Source organism: Myxine glutinosa, chromosome 1 (assembly GCF_964187855.1).
Source record: "Myxine glutinosa chromosome 1, kmMyxGlut1.1, whole genome shotgun sequence".
Lineage (NCBI taxonomy): Eukaryota > Metazoa > Chordata > Myxini > Myxiniformes > Myxinidae > Myxine > Myxine glutinosa.
The window spans coordinates 212,544,436-212,565,653 of record NC_136261.1 but is presented as its reverse complement, the minus strand read 5'-3'; the positions used below and the strand labels follow the sequence as shown (position 1 = coordinate 212,565,653).

The following is a 21,218-nucleotide window of genomic DNA, read 5'->3' as shown; positions in this document are numbered from 1 at the left end:
CCCGACCTTCCCCTATTTCCCCCATTAAATGTCGCATCCAGGTCCACCGCAGCTCACGTAGACAACTATAGGACATCTTGCTAGTTATTCTTAGTCTATGTCAGTTAAGGACTCGTTTCCATTAATTCTGACTCTTCGTTGCACCAGAATGTGATTGTATGGCACCGTTAGGAAGTTTAGGACCTCCCAATACCTCCCCGCAGCTCTTCCTCATGGTACAACAACAACAACAACAACAGCGGCGGCGGCGCGGGGAGTGTGCGTCCTCACTCCGGCTTTGTTGGTGGGGGGTGTTGGGAGTGCACCATGCCTTTCCAACGAGCCGCCATCGAGCATGTGCTCGACGGGGTTACCACGTAGGGGCTCGCTGTCAGCTCCTCGTCAAGGGCGGAGCCCGGTAACCCCCCGCACCCAATAGAAGCGGCGGACCGATCCCATCTAATGGGCGGAGCCAACGAGCCGAGGGCGTGTCACTCCCCGCTGAGCATGCGCAGGAAGAGGGAGGTGACGTCAGATGCGCGGAAAGCTGAAGGAGAAAGGACGCACCCTCCGAGCGCTGAGACCTCCCAAAGACTGAGCTGTATCCTGTCCCTGAGCCAAGGTGCACCTTGTGCTATCAACTGACCTGTCCTTCCCTGCCATCAATCCCTGTGTAAGTCAGTCTTGTTCCGTTTGTCTGTGGTCTGTCGGGGATAAGATAAGACTGTAACTAAGTGCCCATCTTTTCTGTGCTTTACCTCATACCTTGTAATCTACCCCTTTTCTCCACCACCAATTATATCCTCCTCCGGAGGTCTTGAGTACTGTACCCCTTGTGTCGTTTCATTTATCCCAGTCGTTGTGTCTTTTCCATCATTGATTTAGCATAGCGCGACCAGGTCAACGTCGGGTGGAATCGGGTGAGTTGGGGAAGAATCGGGGGAATTGTTAGGTCGCGGCAATACCACCGCTCGGTAAATAACATCAAATCCGCGATCCGTAACAATATATATATATATATATATATATATATCTATATATGTATATATATATATATATATATATATATATATATATATATATATATATATATATATATATATATATATATATATATTGTTACGGTTTTTAGAACCTTCACATGTAAATTTAGTAGTAAATCTCTATATATAAAGGAGGAGTGTCTGTCTGTCTGTCTTGATATCCGCTTATAACTGAAGAACTACACATCGGAGAAAAGTTTTAGACACAGATTCGGAATCAGCATAAAATCCCGGTGGTTATAGGCGACTTTTTATTTTAATATCAATGGTTTAAAAAACCGCGCCAGCTGCAATTCCGTGGTGTAGTTTGTGGCGGCGCTATTGCCCCTTTCCGATCCCATGATGCATTGCGGTTCCGATTCGCGATGAGGTCTATGCGCTATCACCGACACTTTTCCACCTTTTCCGTACCTTTTAATCAGATTTACCTTATCGTCCATCGTAACCACATTACGCTTGGAAACACTAGCATTATCCTTCTTCGGACCCATGGCTAGCACAGACAGAGTAAAGGAATACTGTACGTCGCCTCTGTTGTGAATGCGAAGCAGCGGTTGCGCGTACGTACAGTATACTGTACGTACATATTTATATATTTTTAATGTGCTTTTTATTGTATTTTAAATTGTTTTTTAGCTTCTTTTATTGTTAATTTATGTACTATTTTATTTATTTAAAATATATTTTTAAGGAAAACAAATGTTTTCACGTCTGTAGGAGTGACGTAAAGTCGCACATAATGACAAAATGCGCGCCATTTTTTCGCGCCAAGAACGAATAAACGGTTTTTTTTTTAGTTGAGATTTTATTCGAATTCAAATGTCATTAAATTTCAACTGTTGGAAACAATAATTATTTCAACTGTTGGAAATCTTTTTCTCTTTGGCTGCTGAACAACGTTTATATTCGAGCTGTTTCGTTCTGCCTGTGGTGATTTTTCATCACAAGTAGATCGTGGCCTGCGTTAAAGTTCTATTTGGCTGCTGATCAACGTTTATATTCGAGCTGTTTCGTTCTGCCTGTGGTGATTTTTCATCACAAGTAGATCGTGGCCTGCGTTAAAGTAATCGTTGCTGGAGCAAGGATCGTCTGCTGAAACGTAATTATTGTCATTGTATGTGTGCATTTTCATACGAAATGTACAAATACAGGATTTTCGTTTATCCGTGTCGATTGCCTCAACATTGTACGAAAGATAACAAACATTTTCATTTATGCATGTGATCTTCTTTTCTTTTTATATAATGACATGACGATCAGGCAGTAAACCTCCCAACTGAGTTTCGCAACAGTCGTCAGCCTCAAGGACTCCCAACACACAGGGTGATTCTCAAGGTGCAAGGTGTGCATTTGACAAGTGAACATCAGGTAAACGTTCAAACTGATCAATACCCTGAAATTTTGAAATTCATTTGAATTGATCAATTCATGTGGCTATAAATTCAAGTCCACTTTTCTTTCAAGTTCATTTGTATTTGATGTGTTGCACTACAAATGAACAGTATTTCCTGTCATTTGACTTTTGCTCAGAGTATTAATTCATTTGCTTTTTTTTTTTAAGGTCATCATGCCACGGAAAAGACCCAAATCGCTTGGTCGATCTACTGCAGATTCAAGAAGAAAGAAAGCTCAGAGAGCTGATGAGACCGATGATGAGCAACAAAACAGACTGGAGGACAATCGCCTTAGGCACCAAGATAATCAAACTCAGGAAACCGAGGACCAAAGGACAGAGAGACTGGTGGCTGATCGTGTACAGCACAGAGAAAATAGGTCCCGGCAGACTGAGCAAGAAAGACATCAGATGCAGCTTCGTGACAGGTCTCGACGTCAGCTCCGTCGAAGCAGAGAAGCAGAAGAAGAGAGCCTTCAAAGGCAGGAAGAAGATAGGCAAAGGCAGGCTAACAGAAGAAGCAGAGAAGCAGAAGAAGAGAGGCTTCAAAGACAGGAAGAAGATAGGCAAAGGCAAGCTGACAGAAGAACTGCAGAAGAGGATCAAACAAAAGTCAATTGGTTCAAAGGGGCCTTTGCTTACAACCCAAGAAAGAAGTACAGCTCTGACTCTAAGGTGGACATTGGAGAAATGGACAAGGTGTGCAAATATTGCAAGGCCAAAACGTTCAAGGCAGAGACAGCAGGCCTTTGCTGCTCAGCAGGCGAAGTCTGGCTACTCCGCATCGAAGAGCCTCCTGATGTGCTGAAAAGGCTGCTGATTGGCAACACTGCTGATGCCAAGCACTTTCAGAAACACCTTATGAGGTACAACTCAGCCTTCCAAATGACTTCCTTTGGGGCAGAAAAGGATCTCACTGACTACTCTTTCTTTACAACATTTACAATACAAGGTCAATGTTATCACAGGATGGGAAGTCTCCAGCCTGTTCCCAGTGAAAACAACAATACTGTACACAAGTTTGTTCAGGTCTACTTCATGTGCACAAGTGAAGAAGAGGCTGAACAGCGGTGCAGGAATGTTCAAATGTCAAATGGTGCACTCAAATTGAACATTGTGGCAGACCTCCAAGAAATGCTGCACCAGCTGGAGTGTGGCGAGAGAATGTGGCGTGGAGGATTCCACACTTGGAATGTGGAGTGTGGCGAGAGAAAAAAGAATGCGAGAGAACTGGCAGCAACAAGAACGATGGCATTACAAAATCGTATGGCGTTAGATATGCTGTTAGCGGAAAAAGGAGGTACATGTGCAGTCATTGGTACAGATTGTTGTACGTACATACCTGATAATTCAGAAGAAATTTATGACATAGCCGATACAATCAGACAAGAGGGAGCAAGATACCACAATTATATAAAAGGGGGTGCCTTTGCATGGTTGGGAAACAGATTTGGAGGAGTGGCAGCTAAGATACTCCAATATTTGTTTGTTGGTTTAGTAGTTATATTGGCAATTGTTTTAGTGGTGGCTTGCTTGAAAGCCTTAGTGACGGTGTGGTTGAATAAGGTAACCAACAACACGATGATAACGCATGAAGTTACAAATGAGGAAAGAAATGTGGAACCACAAGAGGAAGACTTTTATGGCGACATAAATACTGAGATTAAAAGATTAAATCAAGTGATGTTGCAAATGAATACAGTAGAATTAAGATAATGACATAACGACAATGTTATGAGTTGTGTCAATTACAAGATCAGTGAACTCATATCACCACGAGTGACACACTGTTAGTAAAAAAAAAAAAAAAAAAAAAAAGTGGGGAGAAATTATGGTAATAATACATTATGCTTAATTTATTGGTTTGCAAATTTGTTGGGAATTAGATATTCCTGTTTGTGATTGTAATCATATACAATTTATTTTCTTAGAGTAGTGCTAAAATACCTGCACGAGTTAATTTTGAACTATATTAACCTGAAAGCAATTGTGGATGCTATTCTTAGTTTAGTAGGAAAATACATACCTGATTGAATATTATTTGTGTGACGCATATAAATGAATATAACTTTTGAATGTTTTAAGGAAAAAACAACAAATTGTTGAATGTGAAACTGTCGGAAGATATACATGATTATGCTGATTTCATGGTAAGATGTACCCTATCTGATTCAGTGTGTGTGGAAAGCCTTTCTTTGGCAGAATGTAAAGTAATGCCTCTCTTTGTGCCAAGTTTGAACAAAATCAGTTCATGCATGTCGAGAAATGGTTGGGGACACGTTTGAGTAACAAAATGGCTGCCAGTCGGCCATCTTGAATCTGATATCGAAAGAAAATGGCGTGCCTATGTAAGCGTTCATTATTTATCTGTGTGCTAAATTTGAACAAGATCGGTAAATGCATGTCCAAGAAATGTTTGAAGACGTGTTCAACGTCGGGTTTTTTATAACTAAAATGGCCGCCAGACGGCCATCTTTGATCGCATCACGAAACAAAATGATGTGCTCATGTGTTCCGTCATATATTGTCTTCTTTCCAAGGATAAACAAAATCGGTACATACATCTCCGAGATATGGTTGCGGACGCACGCATGCACGGATGGACGAGACCCAATCCATAAGCCCCCGTTTTGGACTAAGTCCAACGGAGGCTAATAAAGTTTTTGACTGCCTTCTTCCCTATTGTATGCCCAAATCTTCTCCTCCCCTCCTTTTCCTCTCACTGCTTTCCTTCCGTCAAACTATTTTGCTCTAATTCACGACCAGCTCTATCCCTCTCACCAGATTCACATAATCATCTGCATATGTAACATGTATTTGGCCTATTACTTTTTTTTCATCTGGAACCCCTAATTACTTCCGCTACCAAAGGTGGATGGAGGTTATGTTTTCACCCCTGTCTGTTTGTCTGTGAACAAAATATCTCAAAAAGTTGTGTACGGATTCGGACGAAATTTGTCAGAGATGTAGCGTATGTGACAAGGACGAAATGATTACATTTTGGTGAAGATCCGGATTCGGATCCGGCTACTATAATTTTTGAAGTGATTCCTCACCATTGGGAGATTGGGCCAAAAACGATACATAGCAGGATATCTCAAAAAGTTATTGATGGATTTGGACGAAACTTGTTGGACATGTTGTGTGTGTGACAAGGAAGAATCTTCAATTTTGGTGAAGATCTGGATCCGGATGCAGCTAGTATAATTTTTAAGTGATTCTTCACCATTGAGATTGAGTGATATGGCCAACCAGGCAGACGTTTGCTCTCTACTGAGTGCCGTTCTAATTTATGATGGATTTGTAAGCTTACATCATTACCGAAGGTGCAACACACTTCGTTTGAGTTGATGAAAAAGTGTTATAAGTAATAAAGTTTGCCTTACAATGTTCCTTTTGTTATTCCTGGCAGCGAGCAATCCAGGTGATGTGTGTTGTGCCGAAGCAATGTAACGATATGATGAACGTTGGAAGGCTGCAGGGATTTGAGGTACGCAATGACATTGCGCACGGTCTTTATGTGACTTGGTCCATCTTCAAATATTTTCATGTTCTTCCTATCCCATATCCCCCATGTATTTTCCATTAAGCGGAAATACAACAGTAATTTTCCTCTACTGATTGATCATTATTGAGGCAGGAATCTGTTAGAAAAGGCTGAGTTGTTGCCAACTATTGACTCCGGAGGTCCTAGTTGACATACTTGGAAAGCCATGTAGGTCACGTCATAGAGGCAGTCGTAACAACTGAGCGGAATTTCTGGATTCTGAATGCCAGCGCTATCAACTGGATCTCCCCGTGCTAGATTTTCGTCCGAGAATATGCCCCAGCCGATGGATTCAAAATCACACAATTCTAAAGCAAAAGGCACAAATTTATTTTGAACTCTGACTGCAAAACTAATGTTGTTGGGAAACATGAGAAGAAACCTGTTGAAAAAACACAATCAAATAGCAGCCACTTGACTGGGGTCACACAATGCATCAATGATAGTCGGTCCCAAAACTAATTTGATAAATCTCTTTCTAAAGCCAAACTATACATTTCCTTGACTCAATTGTCTATTTTTACACAGGTTCTTATCACTTCCACACATTCAAGGCCACACGATACATTCAGTACAAGGAAAGCAACGGACTTGGGAGCTATTTGGTTTCACTGCCTACGACTTTGGTGTTCATCTTTGGTGGCTTTCTGACTGTCCATTCTCTCAAGAAAGTTTATTCATGGAGCTGCTAGGCACAGGGAAATGGCCGATAAAAGTGGAAGGCCCTGGTTTAAAGGGGGCATGCACCATGCAGAGATGAGTAGACACGATCAGTGCAAAGGAGTTTATGGACTGTGGAAGATGGTCACCAGATATGTGATGGACTGCACCTCGACCCCCCTCCAGCAGCCTACCTAGAGGCCCAGTAAGTCGAGACGACTCAAATCTGTTAGTCTGTGGTGGACCTGATAAGCATAGAATGTCTCAAGGACGTTGGGTTTCTTGCAAATGTCTTTCAGTTTAGTGTTAAACAATAGTAGCGACAAACAAGGATCACACCGCAATGGTCTGGTCCGTTCCCTATGTTCAGCACACCCCTCGATCCGTGCACCCAAAGGAAGAGCACGCTAGGCACTTCATGTCCGAGGCGTGAAAGGCAGGAAGTGATCACCCGGCTTCTCCGTCATAGGCCGACTCAGTGGTGTTCCTCCTCTCTGACAGGTTCACATTGGGTTCAGTTTCGCTCCTTGAATCTCTCCCTCTCACTTTCCGCAGCTTATTTTTCCTCCTCTTCTCTCCTTTTTTGTACTTCACCCCGCCTGTCTCTCTTAGGAGGAAATAATTCTCTCAAACAATTCAGCTCTCCCGAAAACAAGCTCACTTACATCCGGCGCAACAGAAAACAATACAAATCTACTCTAACAGATCTTGTGACTCTCTGTTCCATTTATATAAAAAGTAACGCCTTCCTCCCTTCCTGGAGGTGCAACAATAATTGTCTATTAGATGGGACATGATACACTTTAATATATCTTTTAATCTCAGGTTATTTTGTTAGCTGTATTTCCGTCTCTTCCATCCTTGACAGGGAAAGGTCATGGCTCAAGGCCACCTCCTGCTGCAGGACATGTTCCAGGTACTCGAGGGGGAGGGTGGGCTACTCACACGTAGCAAGGAGCGGCGGATCTTCCTCTTCGAGCAGATGGTTATCTTCAGCGAACAAGTGGAAAGGCGACGTGGACCTGCCATTCCAGCATATCTCTTCAGGCACAACATCAAGGTTGGACTTTCGTGAAGATGCATTATTCATGGTCTGGTTAAAATAAATTGGTACAAGCTAGGTTTGGAGATAATGGTTAGTTGAATGGCAAAGAGAACGGATAGTTTGAGGGAGCAAGGTAAGAGGAAAAGTGGTAGATGACGGTTGAGATGGGAGGATTGTGTTAGGAGGGATATCAAAAAGGTGGGGTGGTTGAAGGGTGAGAGAGTTGGCTGAAGACAGAGGGGAGTGGAGGATTATCGTGGTCAATGCAGGAGCTTGGTGCCATTGGACCTCAGCCCTTATAAACAGAAAAGGAGGAGAAGAAGAAGAAGAAGAAGAAGAAGAAGAAGATGTAATAATGAGCAATGTTTGCCATCATAATACATTTTAACACTGAACAGATGGTTACCATTGCAAACTTAAATATTACATAAGTTTATTTAAATAAATGTCACAAAGTATACAATACTACTCACATGCACATCCTTGTTTGATGCAGTCCTAACATGACAGCCCTCGTGCTTAACAACAAAATGCTACACTAGTATACCTGTTAAGAGTAAGCAATTTGCCCCATTTTATGTCATTTCTCGTGTTATTGGCATTAATGAAAGTGTTTATAACACAAAATTGATTCGGTATAGGCGTATAGCTATAGTGTATTTACTGTATATCATGTGATGTGGTGGTGCCAATGGGACAGGTCAGCTGCCTTGGACTGGAGGCAAGTTCTGATGGAGACCCCTGCAAACTGGTCTTGACGTCGCGTCAGGAGGACGGTGTGCATGAGCGCTTCGTTTTGCAGTCGAATGGTGCAGAAACATGCCAAGCCTGGGTCCTCGCCATTACACAGATCCTCGAATCTCAGCGAAATTTCATCAATGGTGAGGGAATTCCACAAAGTCTCTCTCTCTTTGTCTGTCTGCCTCTGTTTGTCTCTCTCTATCTGTGCCTGTCTGTCTCTCTGTCTCTCTTTGGCGCTCTGTCTCTCGCTGACTGTGTCTGTCTCTTTCTGTTGTTCAAATGTTAACCCGCGACAAAAAGTTGAACCAATTGTCTTTACTAACCTTGGCCACAACTGTCCAATCGCTGTTTTTACTTATTTCTTTCTAATTGTTATCATTCTCATGCACGCTTTAAATAAATTTTGGTGCACTTTATTTGTCTAAAGCAGATAGAGTAATTTGTTGTGTAAAACCTCCTGCTTTGGAGCAAGGCCAGGTAAGGAGTTGTGCTTTTACAGAGGCACAGATTCGGCACCATAATATGTGCTTTACAGTGTATTATGGACACTTACAAAGCACCACGTGTAGGCCTGATGGTTCTGCTGGTACCTCATAAAGGACAACCGGATGAGCAGCAGCCTTATGTGTGGATAGGCCATGGAGGGTGGGTGAGGGGGGGGGGGGGTCTGTTGGAACAGACGTTGTGGAATGCACCGACCCGTCCTGAAGAACGACCAATAGAGGCCAGCCAAGTGGCAATAGAAACTCTCTCTCTTGGTTTTGTTGTACCGTAAACTGAACTGGATCATGGGTACAGGGATGCTGCCTCCTAATCCATCGTCTCCACCTCATCTGCCTCATCACCATCCTCCTGTCCTATTCTGCAACACCAGCCTGCAGAGGCCATACTGGAGCCACAACCGGCAGCTCTTCTTTTTTGTATACAAGATCGAGGCTCGTGTAAGAGCTAACATTAATCAGTAATCACACACACACACACACACACACACACACACACACACACACACACACACACACACACACACACACACACACACACACACAAAAAACCGACACACAAAACATACAATAAAGGGAGCGGGAGACAAGATGGGGAGAGAGAGGGAAGCCTCCAAGTACAACAGCAGAGAACAGGGACATCAGGAGGTCTGTGGGAGTCAGTGGGCTTGGGGAGGGAGGAGGCATGGGAAGGGGGGGGGGCCGGCATGGGAGAGGTATAAAACACATGGACAATGCTAGGACTTCCAGGAAAGAAGTTGGTATTTCAAAAAAGTGGATCTGGGGTGAATTCACAGGGGAAGATAAGAGATGGTGGTGAACAGCTGTTTTAAAGACCTGGAGGGAGGAGTGGGATTGAAGAGAGTGAGGGAGTTTGTTCCAGAGGAGGGAGTAAAGAGGAATGAAAGAGAGAAGGTGAGAAGAGAGTCTTGATTTTGGCAGTTTAACCATAAGAGGGTTGCAGACAGATCTTGTGCGACCTGCAATAATATTTGGGGGACAGAGCCCAGAGAGAGCTGGGGAAGCAGGGCCGGAGAGGAGTCGGTAGAAGACAGAAAGACCACCAACCTGCCTGCGGTGAGTGAGTGAAAGGCCCTTGGAGTTAGCTTCATTGCGGGAGATTCCAATGATTCTGAAAGCTTTGGTTTCAACAGCGTGAAGCCAAGCTCGGTGTGAGGCAGGAGCACCAGCCCAGAGGGGAGAACAGTATTCCATTGAGCTGCGGATAAAAGCCTTTTATGTGGTGAGGAGCTCAGGTGTGCCAAGGAAGTACTTCACACGACGGAGGATGCCCAGTCGGCGACTGGCTTTGGAGGCCATCTTGGAAGTGTGGTTTTCCCAGGAAAGATCATGGCAGATAGTGAAACCCAAAAGCTTGAGTGACAGAACTTCTTGGAGAGGATTGTTGAGAAAGTAGATGGGAGGGTTTTCCAGTCGGTCTCTTCGGAGAGACATAGTAAGAGTGTGAGATTTGTCAGGATTGAAAGACTTGTTCCACTTGTTTGACCAGTCTGTGATTTTGTCCACATCTGCAGAGAGTGAGGAGGCTGCAAACTGCCGATCTGAGGGATGTGGAATGGAGCGGCAGAGAGTGGAGTCATCAGCAAAGAGATAGAGAGGATTTTCCAGAGAGTCGGAGAGATCATTGATGAAGACCAGAAAAAGCACAGGGCCCAGAACACTACCTTGGGGATCTCCAGCCAGAACAGGAAGGGGAGTTGAGAGAAAGCCATTCAGGGCCACACGTTGACTACGACCAGAGAGGAAGTCCGCAAGCCATGCGTGGAGATTTCCATGGATACCATAGGAGGAGAGTTTGGTGAGCAGAGCAAGGTGCCAGACCGTATCGAAGACAGTTCCTATTTCCTGTTTGGCATTGAGGACCTCATCCATTGTTGAGACAGCAGAAGCAGCATGTCCAGAGTAGAATGACCTTGTCTGAATCGAAATTGATGATCGGAGATCACGCCATTGGAGAAGAGGAAGGATTTGATATCCAAAGCAATGATGGATTCCATGACTTTGCTGATAATTGGGGGCAGGCTGATTGGTCTGTAATTGCAAGGATATGTTTAGGTTAAGTTGTTTTAGCACCATCGTTGGGTTAAGCTTTGGTTATTTATCTCCTGTGTACATAAGTTTGTGTTCCCCCATCATCCCTACCTGTGTCTGGCCACCATTTGGTTTGTTCCGTACTATTTTTAGCGTACTGTCACCCCTTTTTCCCCCCTATTCATTATTTTTTAATAAACCGCCCTTTTATGACAAGAAACGTCTTCCCACCTTTTTTCCTCCCATACATTTTGCCCCCAAGTTTGGCTTTGTTTGGGTGATACCTGGGGAATTGCAGTTATATTGAACACTATCTTAATCACCGTTTCGGTCCTTCACAGGGGTATTATACTCCCTGCGCAGACAAACCGTGTTAACAGATCATCTGACATGACAATATCATACTAAAATACGCCATTTGTGTCGGTCTGATGAATTTTTGAAGCCAATACATTTTGTCGTTACTTATCCAATCTCAACCAAACTTGACAGGATGACGAAGGGTTACACAGTGAAGGTTGTAACGTATTCATTTTCCCCCTCCCCTCCCCAAGGGGGTTTTCTCCCCCGAGCGAGTTTGCCCACCATTGCCGTCAATGGGGTTGCATGTTGAGGGCTATATCAATATTAAGTTAGCTTTATCGTGGCGTTTGTCCAAAGAAGAAGATTTATCAGCAGTTTTTCCAAGGCTGCTTTGAATAACAAAACTAACGATAATAGCATAATATTAATGTTATGACAAAACAATATTAATATCATTAATATCCCACCTGCCCAATGTGTTTTTCCTCCTTGAACAAACGGTGAGTCGACGTTTATAAATAGCTTATCATAGCGTTTTCGTGGGAGCAACCGCCCAACGGCCTCTTCCAGAAGTATAAATATTATAAACCACAAACATGTATGATTAGCTTTTTAAACAGTCGCTAATGCTTTTTATAACACTAAATAAACAAAATTTGGAGGAATCCCGAGATCCGTGAGGTAAGTTTTACTTACAGAACTGAGCGAAGATCTACTGTACTCTATATACCCCACAATGGTTGGGATAACATGACCCTTCCTGGCGCTAACATGATGTTTTTCGTGGCGGCCTTTTGAAACTCGCTCCTGATGTTCAACACGAAATTGGAAGGGAGGAAGCCCAGTTGTGCTCATTTACCAAGCAGCTAGCTAGCGCTTGCCAAGTCAGCCGTTCCTGAACTGTTTTGAATAGAGTGCTTGCTCGAATGCTGAAACCACTTGGCGATCTCTTCACAAGAAACTTTGTAAATGAACACACACCCAATGTTCTTGAGACCCACCCACAGATCGACTAATATAATATGTACCCCAAAGATGAATGACCCTTCCTGCCGCTCCCGTAGTGTGCGGGTGCACTAGTATTGTTAAAAACTGAAATAATACATTTATTTACACAAGGTCTCTGTGATGTTTGGTTCAAACTACGATTTTATAAAATGCAGTTTTCATGAACAGTTGGGAATCCATGAAGCCATGTTGAAATTGAAACATATTATCGTTTTCCCTCTCAGCTCTCTCCTCGCCTATTGAATACCAGCGTGGTTATCTGGGAAAACGGGCTAGCTCTGGGGCTGCTACACCACCTCTGACCACTCGCTCACACTCAGCCTCTTTTGTCGACATCGCTCCAGTGCTGCCTCTCATCACCGGGCAAATCGCTCCAGGCCTCAGGGTGGCTGCTGCAACGCTCAGTGCTCCAGGATCACTTGCTGCTGTGGCCGCAGGCTCTGTCTGTTCTGTGCCCCCAAGCAACACTGGGAATTCTACAGGACTAGGAGGAAGCCAACTTTTGCCTCGGGACAATACTGAGGCCAACAGGCCTGTGCCTGTTATTAAGACAGCGGCCAGCAAAGCATGTGCACTGTGGGACGGTGGGATTGAAGAAGCTGCTGCCTTGAAACCCTCCAGTGAATTGAACTCCAGTCACATCACTGGAGAACCTACTTCAAACTGCCAGGAACAAGACAGATGAGGATGATGTTCCGTTGCCTGAAACGCAGGGGCGTCAATCACAATTGGTCCAAAGTGATTAAAGTTAAACAAATTATGAAAAACATCAATAGTATCCAAGAATCTTCTTATATGCATCTGATGATACATGAACAGTGTATGACAGAACTTGCAAAGGTGCGGCCCTTGCCAAGTGGCCTCAATCCCTGCACAAGGTGGAGAGATTGTGGCTTTGGCAGCATTAAGGGAATATCTGTGCACACACAGGATGCAGACATTTGACATTTAGTGCTCGTTTCATGTGAATCATAAACAGCTCTTGGTTGGAATAGAGTTTGTTGAATCAAACCCTTGCTCATTACCAAATGGCGAAGGTTAAATTTACATGTTGTGAGCAGAGTGGTAGAAACACTATCTGCGCATGCGCAGGTTCAGAGCAGACATGGATATGACACAGGAACGATGGGCTAAATGTCCTCCTTTTGTATCAAAATTTTCTTACATCATCTAAATGGCCATCAAAGACATATTCATTGACACATTTAACAAAGTTACACATATAAATTTTATTTTAACCAAGGCTGGAGCTGCTAATTGCTCCTGTTTTAGGAGTGTTAAGTGTATGTTCTGCGGAAGGTGGTTGTGGGTTGATATCCAGACCATACACTTTCTCTCCATCTCTTATTAATTTTGGTTGAAAGTGTAATTATGTTGATATATTTACTGCGCAAGTTTTGGAAATTGTTGGTCTGATTGTTTAAATAAAAAGGTAACTTCCCCCGTATTTTCAGAAAACAAATCTTGGGTTTTCAAGAAAGAAAAGAGAAATTATAAATACAGATGATAATTATAATCAGTCAAGAGTGTAAACGTTTTGAATAACGGACATATTTACAGTGCTTTTACCTCCTTGGAGTTATGTTTGTGGTATTTTGATCACCAAGAATCGGTTTTGTATTTTCTTTGTACATTTTGAATAATCGACCAATACCAGGAATCCCTCATGACAGACAATGTGAGGGAACAGATTGTTGGAACAAAATAATACATCGACAGAGACAAGGCCATGATTGGTCTCGATTTTTGACACGCAATGATGTTAAACTTTCAACAATAAAACTTGTCTTTGTTCATTGTAAGTTTGAAACCGTGGATAAAATGAAATTAAAATGTATGAAATGGAAGGAATAGTAAAAGTGTGTGTGTGTGTGTGTGTGTGTGTGTGTGTGTGTGTGTGTGTGTGTGTGTGTGTGTGTGTGCGTGTGTGCATGCGTGCGCGCACGTCTATGGGCGGTAACTTTTTTTCTTTTTTTTTTGGACATTGTTTTGTCATCAAATTTTCAACAAAGCTTTATTATGAGAATATGGAGAAGGCAAATTAATATATTTTTCAAAAGGTCAAAAGTCAGAATCACCTAAAATTGGAAATTTTTATCTGATTGACCTGAAATTTGAAGAATTTTCATATTGCGACACTGAATTGGTTCACCATTCAAAAGCTACAAACCGATTGTTTTTTGTTTTTTTTAGATCAAAAGGTCAAGATTGCATAAAATCATCAATTTCCAGCCAGACTCAAATACAGACAAAGGGAAATATAACTGAAAAATAAATGTGTAGTATGTGGCACTTAGCTCAAATCGGCTCTTGAATCTCGTCAGGAATCGTCAAAACCCCCTCGCGTCCTTGGCGGGAAAATGCGCTCGTTGGTGTGAACTAGGCCTCGCCGCGCCGTCCACTCACTCCTGGCTTCGTCGAGAGCACAGCGAGCAGGCCAAGCCCATCCACTCGTCGTTCTTGCTTGGGAAACCGCAGTTCGTGGTCCGCAGTTCCTCCTCACGATCACGATGAAGATGTCGGAACACGACCGTTCGTTATTAATCTTCCTTGTGCAAGAGCAATAGCGACCATTCACTATGGGATCCAGAACGAGAATAAGAAGATGTCGGCCGAGCATTCCTTTATAGTCAAGGCTCTGACGTCATCTCACGATGTCTCCGTTCCTATCAGCGAGTTCCATCTTACCAGTACCTGTGCCAATCAAATCCTGGACCAATCACTTCTCTTCGGGGCGTGGCTCCACTGCCCAGCCTGATTGAGTGGTGATGTCGCGGCTGCACCAGTGGTAGTGTTCGATGCCTGGTTTCTGGTTGGTTTTTAATTAGTGTCATTAATTATGGTGTCGATTGCTTGGCTTGGCTATGGTGTGTAGTGCGGTGACATAAGGAACACAAGCAAAGTTGAGGCAATTACATACAGGGGATCAATTTACCCATAATCCCTCACTAATTAACATACCCCACACCTCTCATAGGGATGAAGATACAAGCTTAAACGACATACGGTCTACACAAATTTCCTACTTATGACACATCGAGGTTTCTTCTTCTTCACGACAGTCAGAGCACACTACCTATGCATTCTACCTGGACTAAGGTATTGCCTACCCCCGACAAACATAACAGTACAGAAAAGAAGGAGCATTGCATAGCTTGTAGAAAATTCCAAACAATACAAAATAAGTGACATTCAAAAAATCTCATGTGCATGCTGTACTACCCTTGTGTTCTGAGGGGGAACCAAGTAATGCTCTAGAAAAGTTCATATAAAGGGTGCCAATTTGATTCATGCACCTGTATGAAAAAGTAAATGTATTTTATTTGCCAGATTTAGGGAACACCTTTGTATGAACTTTTCTAGAGCATTACTTGGTTCCTCAGAAGACAAGGGTAGCCCAGAATGCACATGAGATTTTTTGAATGTCCCTTATTTTGTATTGTTTGGCATTTTCTATAAGCTATGAAATGCTCCTTCTTTTCTATACTTTGCTACATGGGACATACCCTTATATAAAGGGACCTTTTCTATGCCCCTGGCATTTTACCCATGAATTACAATGAGAAAGAGACAACCTCCAAACCACTCCACATCACCTAGTGTCCGAGCTCAACCAACAGTTTTGAAGCATAAACATGTCTCTAGTTACAAAAACTTTATCACGATCATTAACGAATCTTTTCTTTGTTTAAAAATTCCCCCGAAGGGGGTGCACCATTCCCGGAGGTACTGCAATACCAGGTCGATACGTGGAGCGGACGGAGCAAGCCCCTGATCCAACTCCCGATACCAAAAATCCATTTTATAGACTAGTCCCGCATTGCGAGACATATCAGCTATTAAACTGATAACAGATACTACAACGATTTTTTTATTAAAATGAAAACCAGCAAACAAGTGTCAACCATCAAATCAAATCACAATTGCTCAATTGAAGATCTTCCACAACAATTACAACATATTTCGTAAATCCACATAAAGAAACATCTCTCTCTTAAACAAGGCAAGAACATAGTTCATAGAAAAATGATGCATTCCATAACATGCTGAGACCCTCGCCTTCCACAAGGCCATTTTCAAACAATTCAATATTCTCCAGAACATTATTCGTTTCGGTTTACATTGATTTCCAAACGGACCGTACAAAATCATTTCCCAACTTAAAGTAAACTTAACCTTTAACTTGCACAAAAACTTACACAACACCTCATTCCAAACTAAGGAAGCGAAAACACAATCCCACCAAAAATGCCGAACTGACTCCGATTCATTACATCAAATATATGGGCATTTATTGGTGGAGACATGACCTCTTACTGCTTGCACAGCCCTACATTGCAACCATTGCCACACAGCTAACCAGGCAAGGTCACTTTGAGCTCCAGTAAGGGCCTGGGACGAAACGTTCCGCCACACCGCCAAAGTTCTTTCCCTTTGAAGACCACCTATCGGAAACACCTCTTGTACTTTCTTCTCCTTTATCAAGTTTCCAAAACTGCACTCAAATCATCCCCAAAACTACCCTCCCGAACAAATTCTTTCAATACCGAATAGGGATACTTGGGATTCCACTCATACGGTCTACCCAAACCCACACGCTTCCCCCGAACTCTGTTCAGCTCAGGCAGAATATAATACCCAACGGCTGCACGTCTTGGGTTGTTAGCTTCATAACTTGGGTTGTTAGCTTCATAACTTGGGTTGTTAGCTTCATAACTTGGGTTGTTATCTCCAAAACTTGGGTTGTTATTTCCTTAACTTGGGTTATCTCCATAACTTGGGTTGTTATCTCCATAACATGAGTTGTTATCTCCATAACTTGAGTTGTTATCTCCATAACTTGGGTTGTTATCTCCATAACTTGGGTTGTTATCTCCATAACTTGGGTGATTATCTCCATAACTTGGGTCGTTATCTCCATAACTTGGGTCGTTATCTCCATAACTTGGGTTGTTATCTCCATAACTTGGGTTGTTATCTCCATAACTTGGGTTGTTATCTCCAACAATAAATTCGATATTTCTCCCAAGATAAACAAAATAAATATAACACATCAGGATTGTTTAATATCAGAGTATGGAAGGAGCTTCGAAGCTGCAATGGAAGCGTCGAACGAGCGGCCATTTCGAGGGAATTTCGATTTTCCTTGAATCGTCGCCGCTCAATAATAAAGGTGATCCTCGTGGAAAAGGAAATTGAATATTATTTTTAGTTATCGCTTCTCGGCCTTTTGGCTATGATCAAGTGGTCGAGGATCTAGGATCGTGGCGGTGCGATCAATGATTCAATGACGGTGGCAGCAGCGGACGAGTCGGTGTTGCCAGCTGGGATATTGGAGGGGTTCGATGAGATGTGGAGACTGTGGGTGGAGAGACCTCGGAGGTGGTGGAAGAGGTTTCAGAAGGACTCGTTTCACAAGACTGCTCGGATGGTAGGGGGCGGATGTGGATGCTCTCGACTTGCACGTGCTCCAAGATAATGCCTGTGCGGAGGCTGCGCAAGGTGAGAAGGCGAAGGCGAGGGTGTGGTCGGACCAAGTTGTGGTGGAGGAGTGGGGAGAATGGAAGTGTAGTCGGCGGCGGAGGGTCCTTCGGTTGTGGCGGAAGGATTGTGAGCTTCCCAGCAGGAGCCGGCAGTGGCCGGTCCTTCGGGCCTTCATCGGGAACCTTGGCGGAGTTCTGCTGGATTTGGGGAAGGAGGTCGGGTGAAGGGAAAATTCCCAACCTCGTGTTCTGGGGAACCTGCGGTTGCGCCGCGGAGCGATGTACCCATCGACGGGAGTCGAGGTGCGAATGCCGGGACCCGCCTTAGTCCGGATACGGAACGACCGAGTCGTGGGGAAATTCCGGTGCCGAACCCAAACCAAGCTTCAAGGGCGGTGTACAGAAGCATAAAAAAAAAAACAATAAATACAATAAATACAATAAATACAACAAATACATTAAATACAATAAATACAAGGCACAGAGACGTGAAATACAGTAAAACGAGTGTTCATTTGCATCCATATGATGTCTACACCTCATACGATGTCTGCAGCATACACTTGCCAGACCTCAATATATACATGTGTGTGTGTGTGTGTGTGTGTGTGTGTGTGTGTGTGTGTGTGTGTGTGTGTGTGTGTGTGTGTGTGTGTGTGTGTGTGAGTGTGTGTGTACTGTGCATGTCTGTGAGTGTCAGTGTGTGTCCTCATTAATCATAACGTATTATTATCTTTACTCACCCTCCCTCCTCTTCCTCCCTTTCCCTCTTTTTTCTCCTCCCACACTCTCTCTCTCTCTCTCTCTCTTTCTGTCCCCTCCTAATAAAGTGCAGACAGTGCGATGTGTAAGTATATATTTGTGTGTGTGGTCGTGAAGCACAAGTTTACATGAGGAACTCCATGTCATGGTGGCCGAGTGGTTAAGGCATTGGACCTGAAATCCAATGGGGCTTCCCCGCACAGGTTCGAATCCTGTCCATGACGGAAACGTTTTTTTCGAGCGTCCACTCTGAGTCTGTGATATCGGCGTTTCGAATCCGGCTGAGTCGAACCAAAGATGGCACTTTTTTTCTTTTCTTGAAGCTCAGTATTAAAAAAGAATCGAGTGCGGACAAAGCCAAAGATGGCAATAATTACCCAGACTTTGATGGGCCTCATGGTCTCTTCCTGTGTCAAAGTTCCTTGAAATGGATCTCATGTTGTTAGACGTCTCCATTCCATTGTATAATGTAATATGTTGACTTGTTTGTTTTACTATTGGAGGATCACAGAATGGCGTCAATGCGAAAATGTTTTAAATTCAGGAATTAATAAAATGCGTAATTTCCTTCTTTTTTTTTTTTTTAATGCGCCAAGCCGAATGCCTCCACTCTTTGTTTGCCTCAAAATCTTGTGTCCCAAACCTATCTCTGTCTGTACCCACCTTACCCAGTCGAACCCAGCTGCTCCTGGACTCTGTGTCCTGCTCTCCTGACAAGGTGGAGAAGTTTCTGTCAAACCTCAACTCTGATTCTGCAACTGGACCAGACGGCATCAGCCTTCAGGTCTTAAAATCCTGCTCTGCCGCTCTTTCACTCCCTCTCTCTGTTCTTTTCACCCTCTCTTTTGCGAAAGGTGATCTGCCATCATCTTGGAAATCAGCAAACATTACTGCTTTGCACAAAAAAGGTGCAAAAACAGATCCTTGCAACGACAGACAAAGATGGGCTCTTGAAATGGGCGACAGACAAAGGCATGCCACCGCTCCTTTCCTGCTCCCAATAATCAGCAAGGTCATGAGATCCATCATTGCTTCTGACACCAAATCCTTCCTCTTCTCCAATGGCTTGATCTGTGATCATCAATTTGGATTCAGACCAGATCACTCTACTCTGGACATGCTGCTTCTGTTGTCTTAACAATGGATGGAGGTCCTCAACGCCAAACAGGAAATCAGATCTGTCTCACTTGACATATATCGTGCCTCCGATACGGTCTGGCACCCAGCCCTGCTCACCAAACTCTCCTAATATGGTATCCATGGTAAGCTCCACGCATGGCTTGCGGACTTCCTCTCTGGTCGTCGTCAACGTGTGGCCCTGAATGGATTTCTCTCATCTCCCCTTCCTGTCCAGTCTGGAGTTCCTCAAGGTAGTGTTCTGAACCCTGTGCTTTTTATGGTCTTCATTAATGATCTCTCCGACTCTCTGGAAAATCCTCTCTATCTCTTCTCTGATGACTCCACTCTCTGCCTCTCCATATATCAACCCTCAGATCGGCAGGCAGCAGTCTCTTCACTCTCTGCGGACCTGGACAAAATCACAAACTGGTCAAACAAGTGGAACATGTCTTTCAATCCTGACAAATCTCACACTCTCACTATGTCTCTCCGAAAAGACCGTTTGGACAACCCTCCCATCTACTTTCTGAATAATCCTCCTGGGGAAGTTCTGTCACTCAAGCTTTTGGGTCTCACTATCTGCCATAATATTTCCTTGGAAAAACCACATTTCCAAGCTGGCCTCCAAAGCCAGTCGCCGACTGGGCATCCTCCATCATGCGAAGTCATTTCTGGGCATAGTGTTGGAGCATATGTCACTATATTGGGGCCCGTGGGCATTTTGTGAACATTTGTTTTCTTTGTTGGGATTTGTTATTTCGACCTAGCTGAATAATTTAAAATAGGGCGCCAATTTTTGCATGCATATTTTCGACCATTTCTATGCAAATTAAAGATTACGTCATAATACCTATTGTATAGGACCATATGCTCCTGTTATTGTTCTTGAACACTTCATAGTTTTAAACATTTTAATGTTTCCTTTTGGTAGTTGTTATTTAGAATACGTTTAGCCACTAAAAAATAGTAATTGAAAGCAAATTGCCTAATTTTTGCCGAACACTATTACCTAACAATATTGTATTCACTAGGACGTGCCCGTACGTGGGTGCCCGTACGTGCGTGCAAAAAAACATGCGTGCAAACATCAACAACAAAAAAAAACTTTGAAACCACGTGGCAGTAACGACCACAGAACCCCCCCCCCCCCCTCTATTTACATGAAATGGTTTGGTCCATTCACAACGACCACAGAACCCCCCCCCCCCCCCCTCTATTTACATGAAATGGTTTGGTCCATTCGCAAAGCCAAAGCGAACGGCGAACGGCTAAATCGCCATAGCTCGGTAACTACTTCTCCGATTAATATGAAACCTTGAAAAGGCACATCCTCGGGTCCCCAGCAATATACCTGGCAAGTTTCAAATATATCGGACCCGTGGTTGTCGAGAAACAGCGGTCACAGACACACAGAGATTACTGGAATTATAGATAGACTAGGACGTGCCCGTACGTGGGTGCCCGTTCCTTGCCAAAAAAAAAAAAAAAAATGTCTTCGCCCATGCATGCATGGGCGTGCCCATGGGCCCATGGGCGTGCCCGTAAGTGCGTGATGTGACCGTACAATGAATGTATCGTCCCGA

The 21,218-nt window shown here is 43.6% G+C and overlaps 1 protein-coding gene and 2 non-coding genes across 3 annotated transcripts; 2 read left to right on the top strand and 1 right to left on the bottom strand.

Moving 5' to 3' along the window:
- Window positions 1–5,723: 5,723 nt before the first annotated feature.
- LOC144893268 (rho guanine nucleotide exchange factor 25-like) lies at window positions 5,724–14,116 on the top strand. The gene is made up of 4 exons (XM_078783206.1): window positions 5,724–5,905; window positions 7,491–7,682; window positions 8,368–8,548; window positions 12,496–14,116. Exons 1-4 carry the CDS (start codon window positions 5,843–5,845, stop codon window positions 12,954–12,956), a joined length of 897 nt encoding a protein of 298 aa, XP_078639332.1. The 5' UTR covers window positions 5,724–5,842; the 3' UTR covers window positions 12,957–14,116.
- A 1,859-nt stretch (window positions 14,117–15,975) lies between these two features.
- Window positions 15,976–16,165, bottom strand: LOC137419675 (U2 spliceosomal RNA). Its single transcript, XR_010982980.2, has one exon. It is a non-coding gene; the product is annotated as a U2 spliceosomal RNA (small nuclear RNA).
- A 2,493-nt stretch (window positions 16,166–18,658) lies between these two features.
- On the top strand, window positions 18,659–18,740 carry TRNAS-UGA (transfer RNA serine (anticodon UGA)). The gene has a single exon. It is a non-coding gene; the product is annotated as a tRNA-Ser (tRNA).
- The last annotated feature ends 2,478 nt before the right edge of the window (window positions 18,741–21,218 follow it).

What these genes read in the sequence shown, in the direction of transcription:
- LOC144893268 (XM_078783206.1), top strand. Translation starts at nt 5,843, where the DNA reads ATGTGTGTTGTGCCGAAGCAATGTAACGATATGATGAACGTTGGAAGG. An exon ending in GAAGGCTGCAGGGATTTGAG is followed by an intron (nt 5,906 to 7,490) that starts GTACGCAATGAC and finishes CATCCTTGACAG; the next exon opens with GGAAAGGTCATGGCTCAAGG. An exon ending in TCAGCGAAATTTCATCAATG is followed by an intron (nt 8,549 to 12,495) that starts GTGAGGGAATTC and finishes TTTCCCTCTCAG; the next exon opens with CTCTCTCCTCGCCTATTGAA.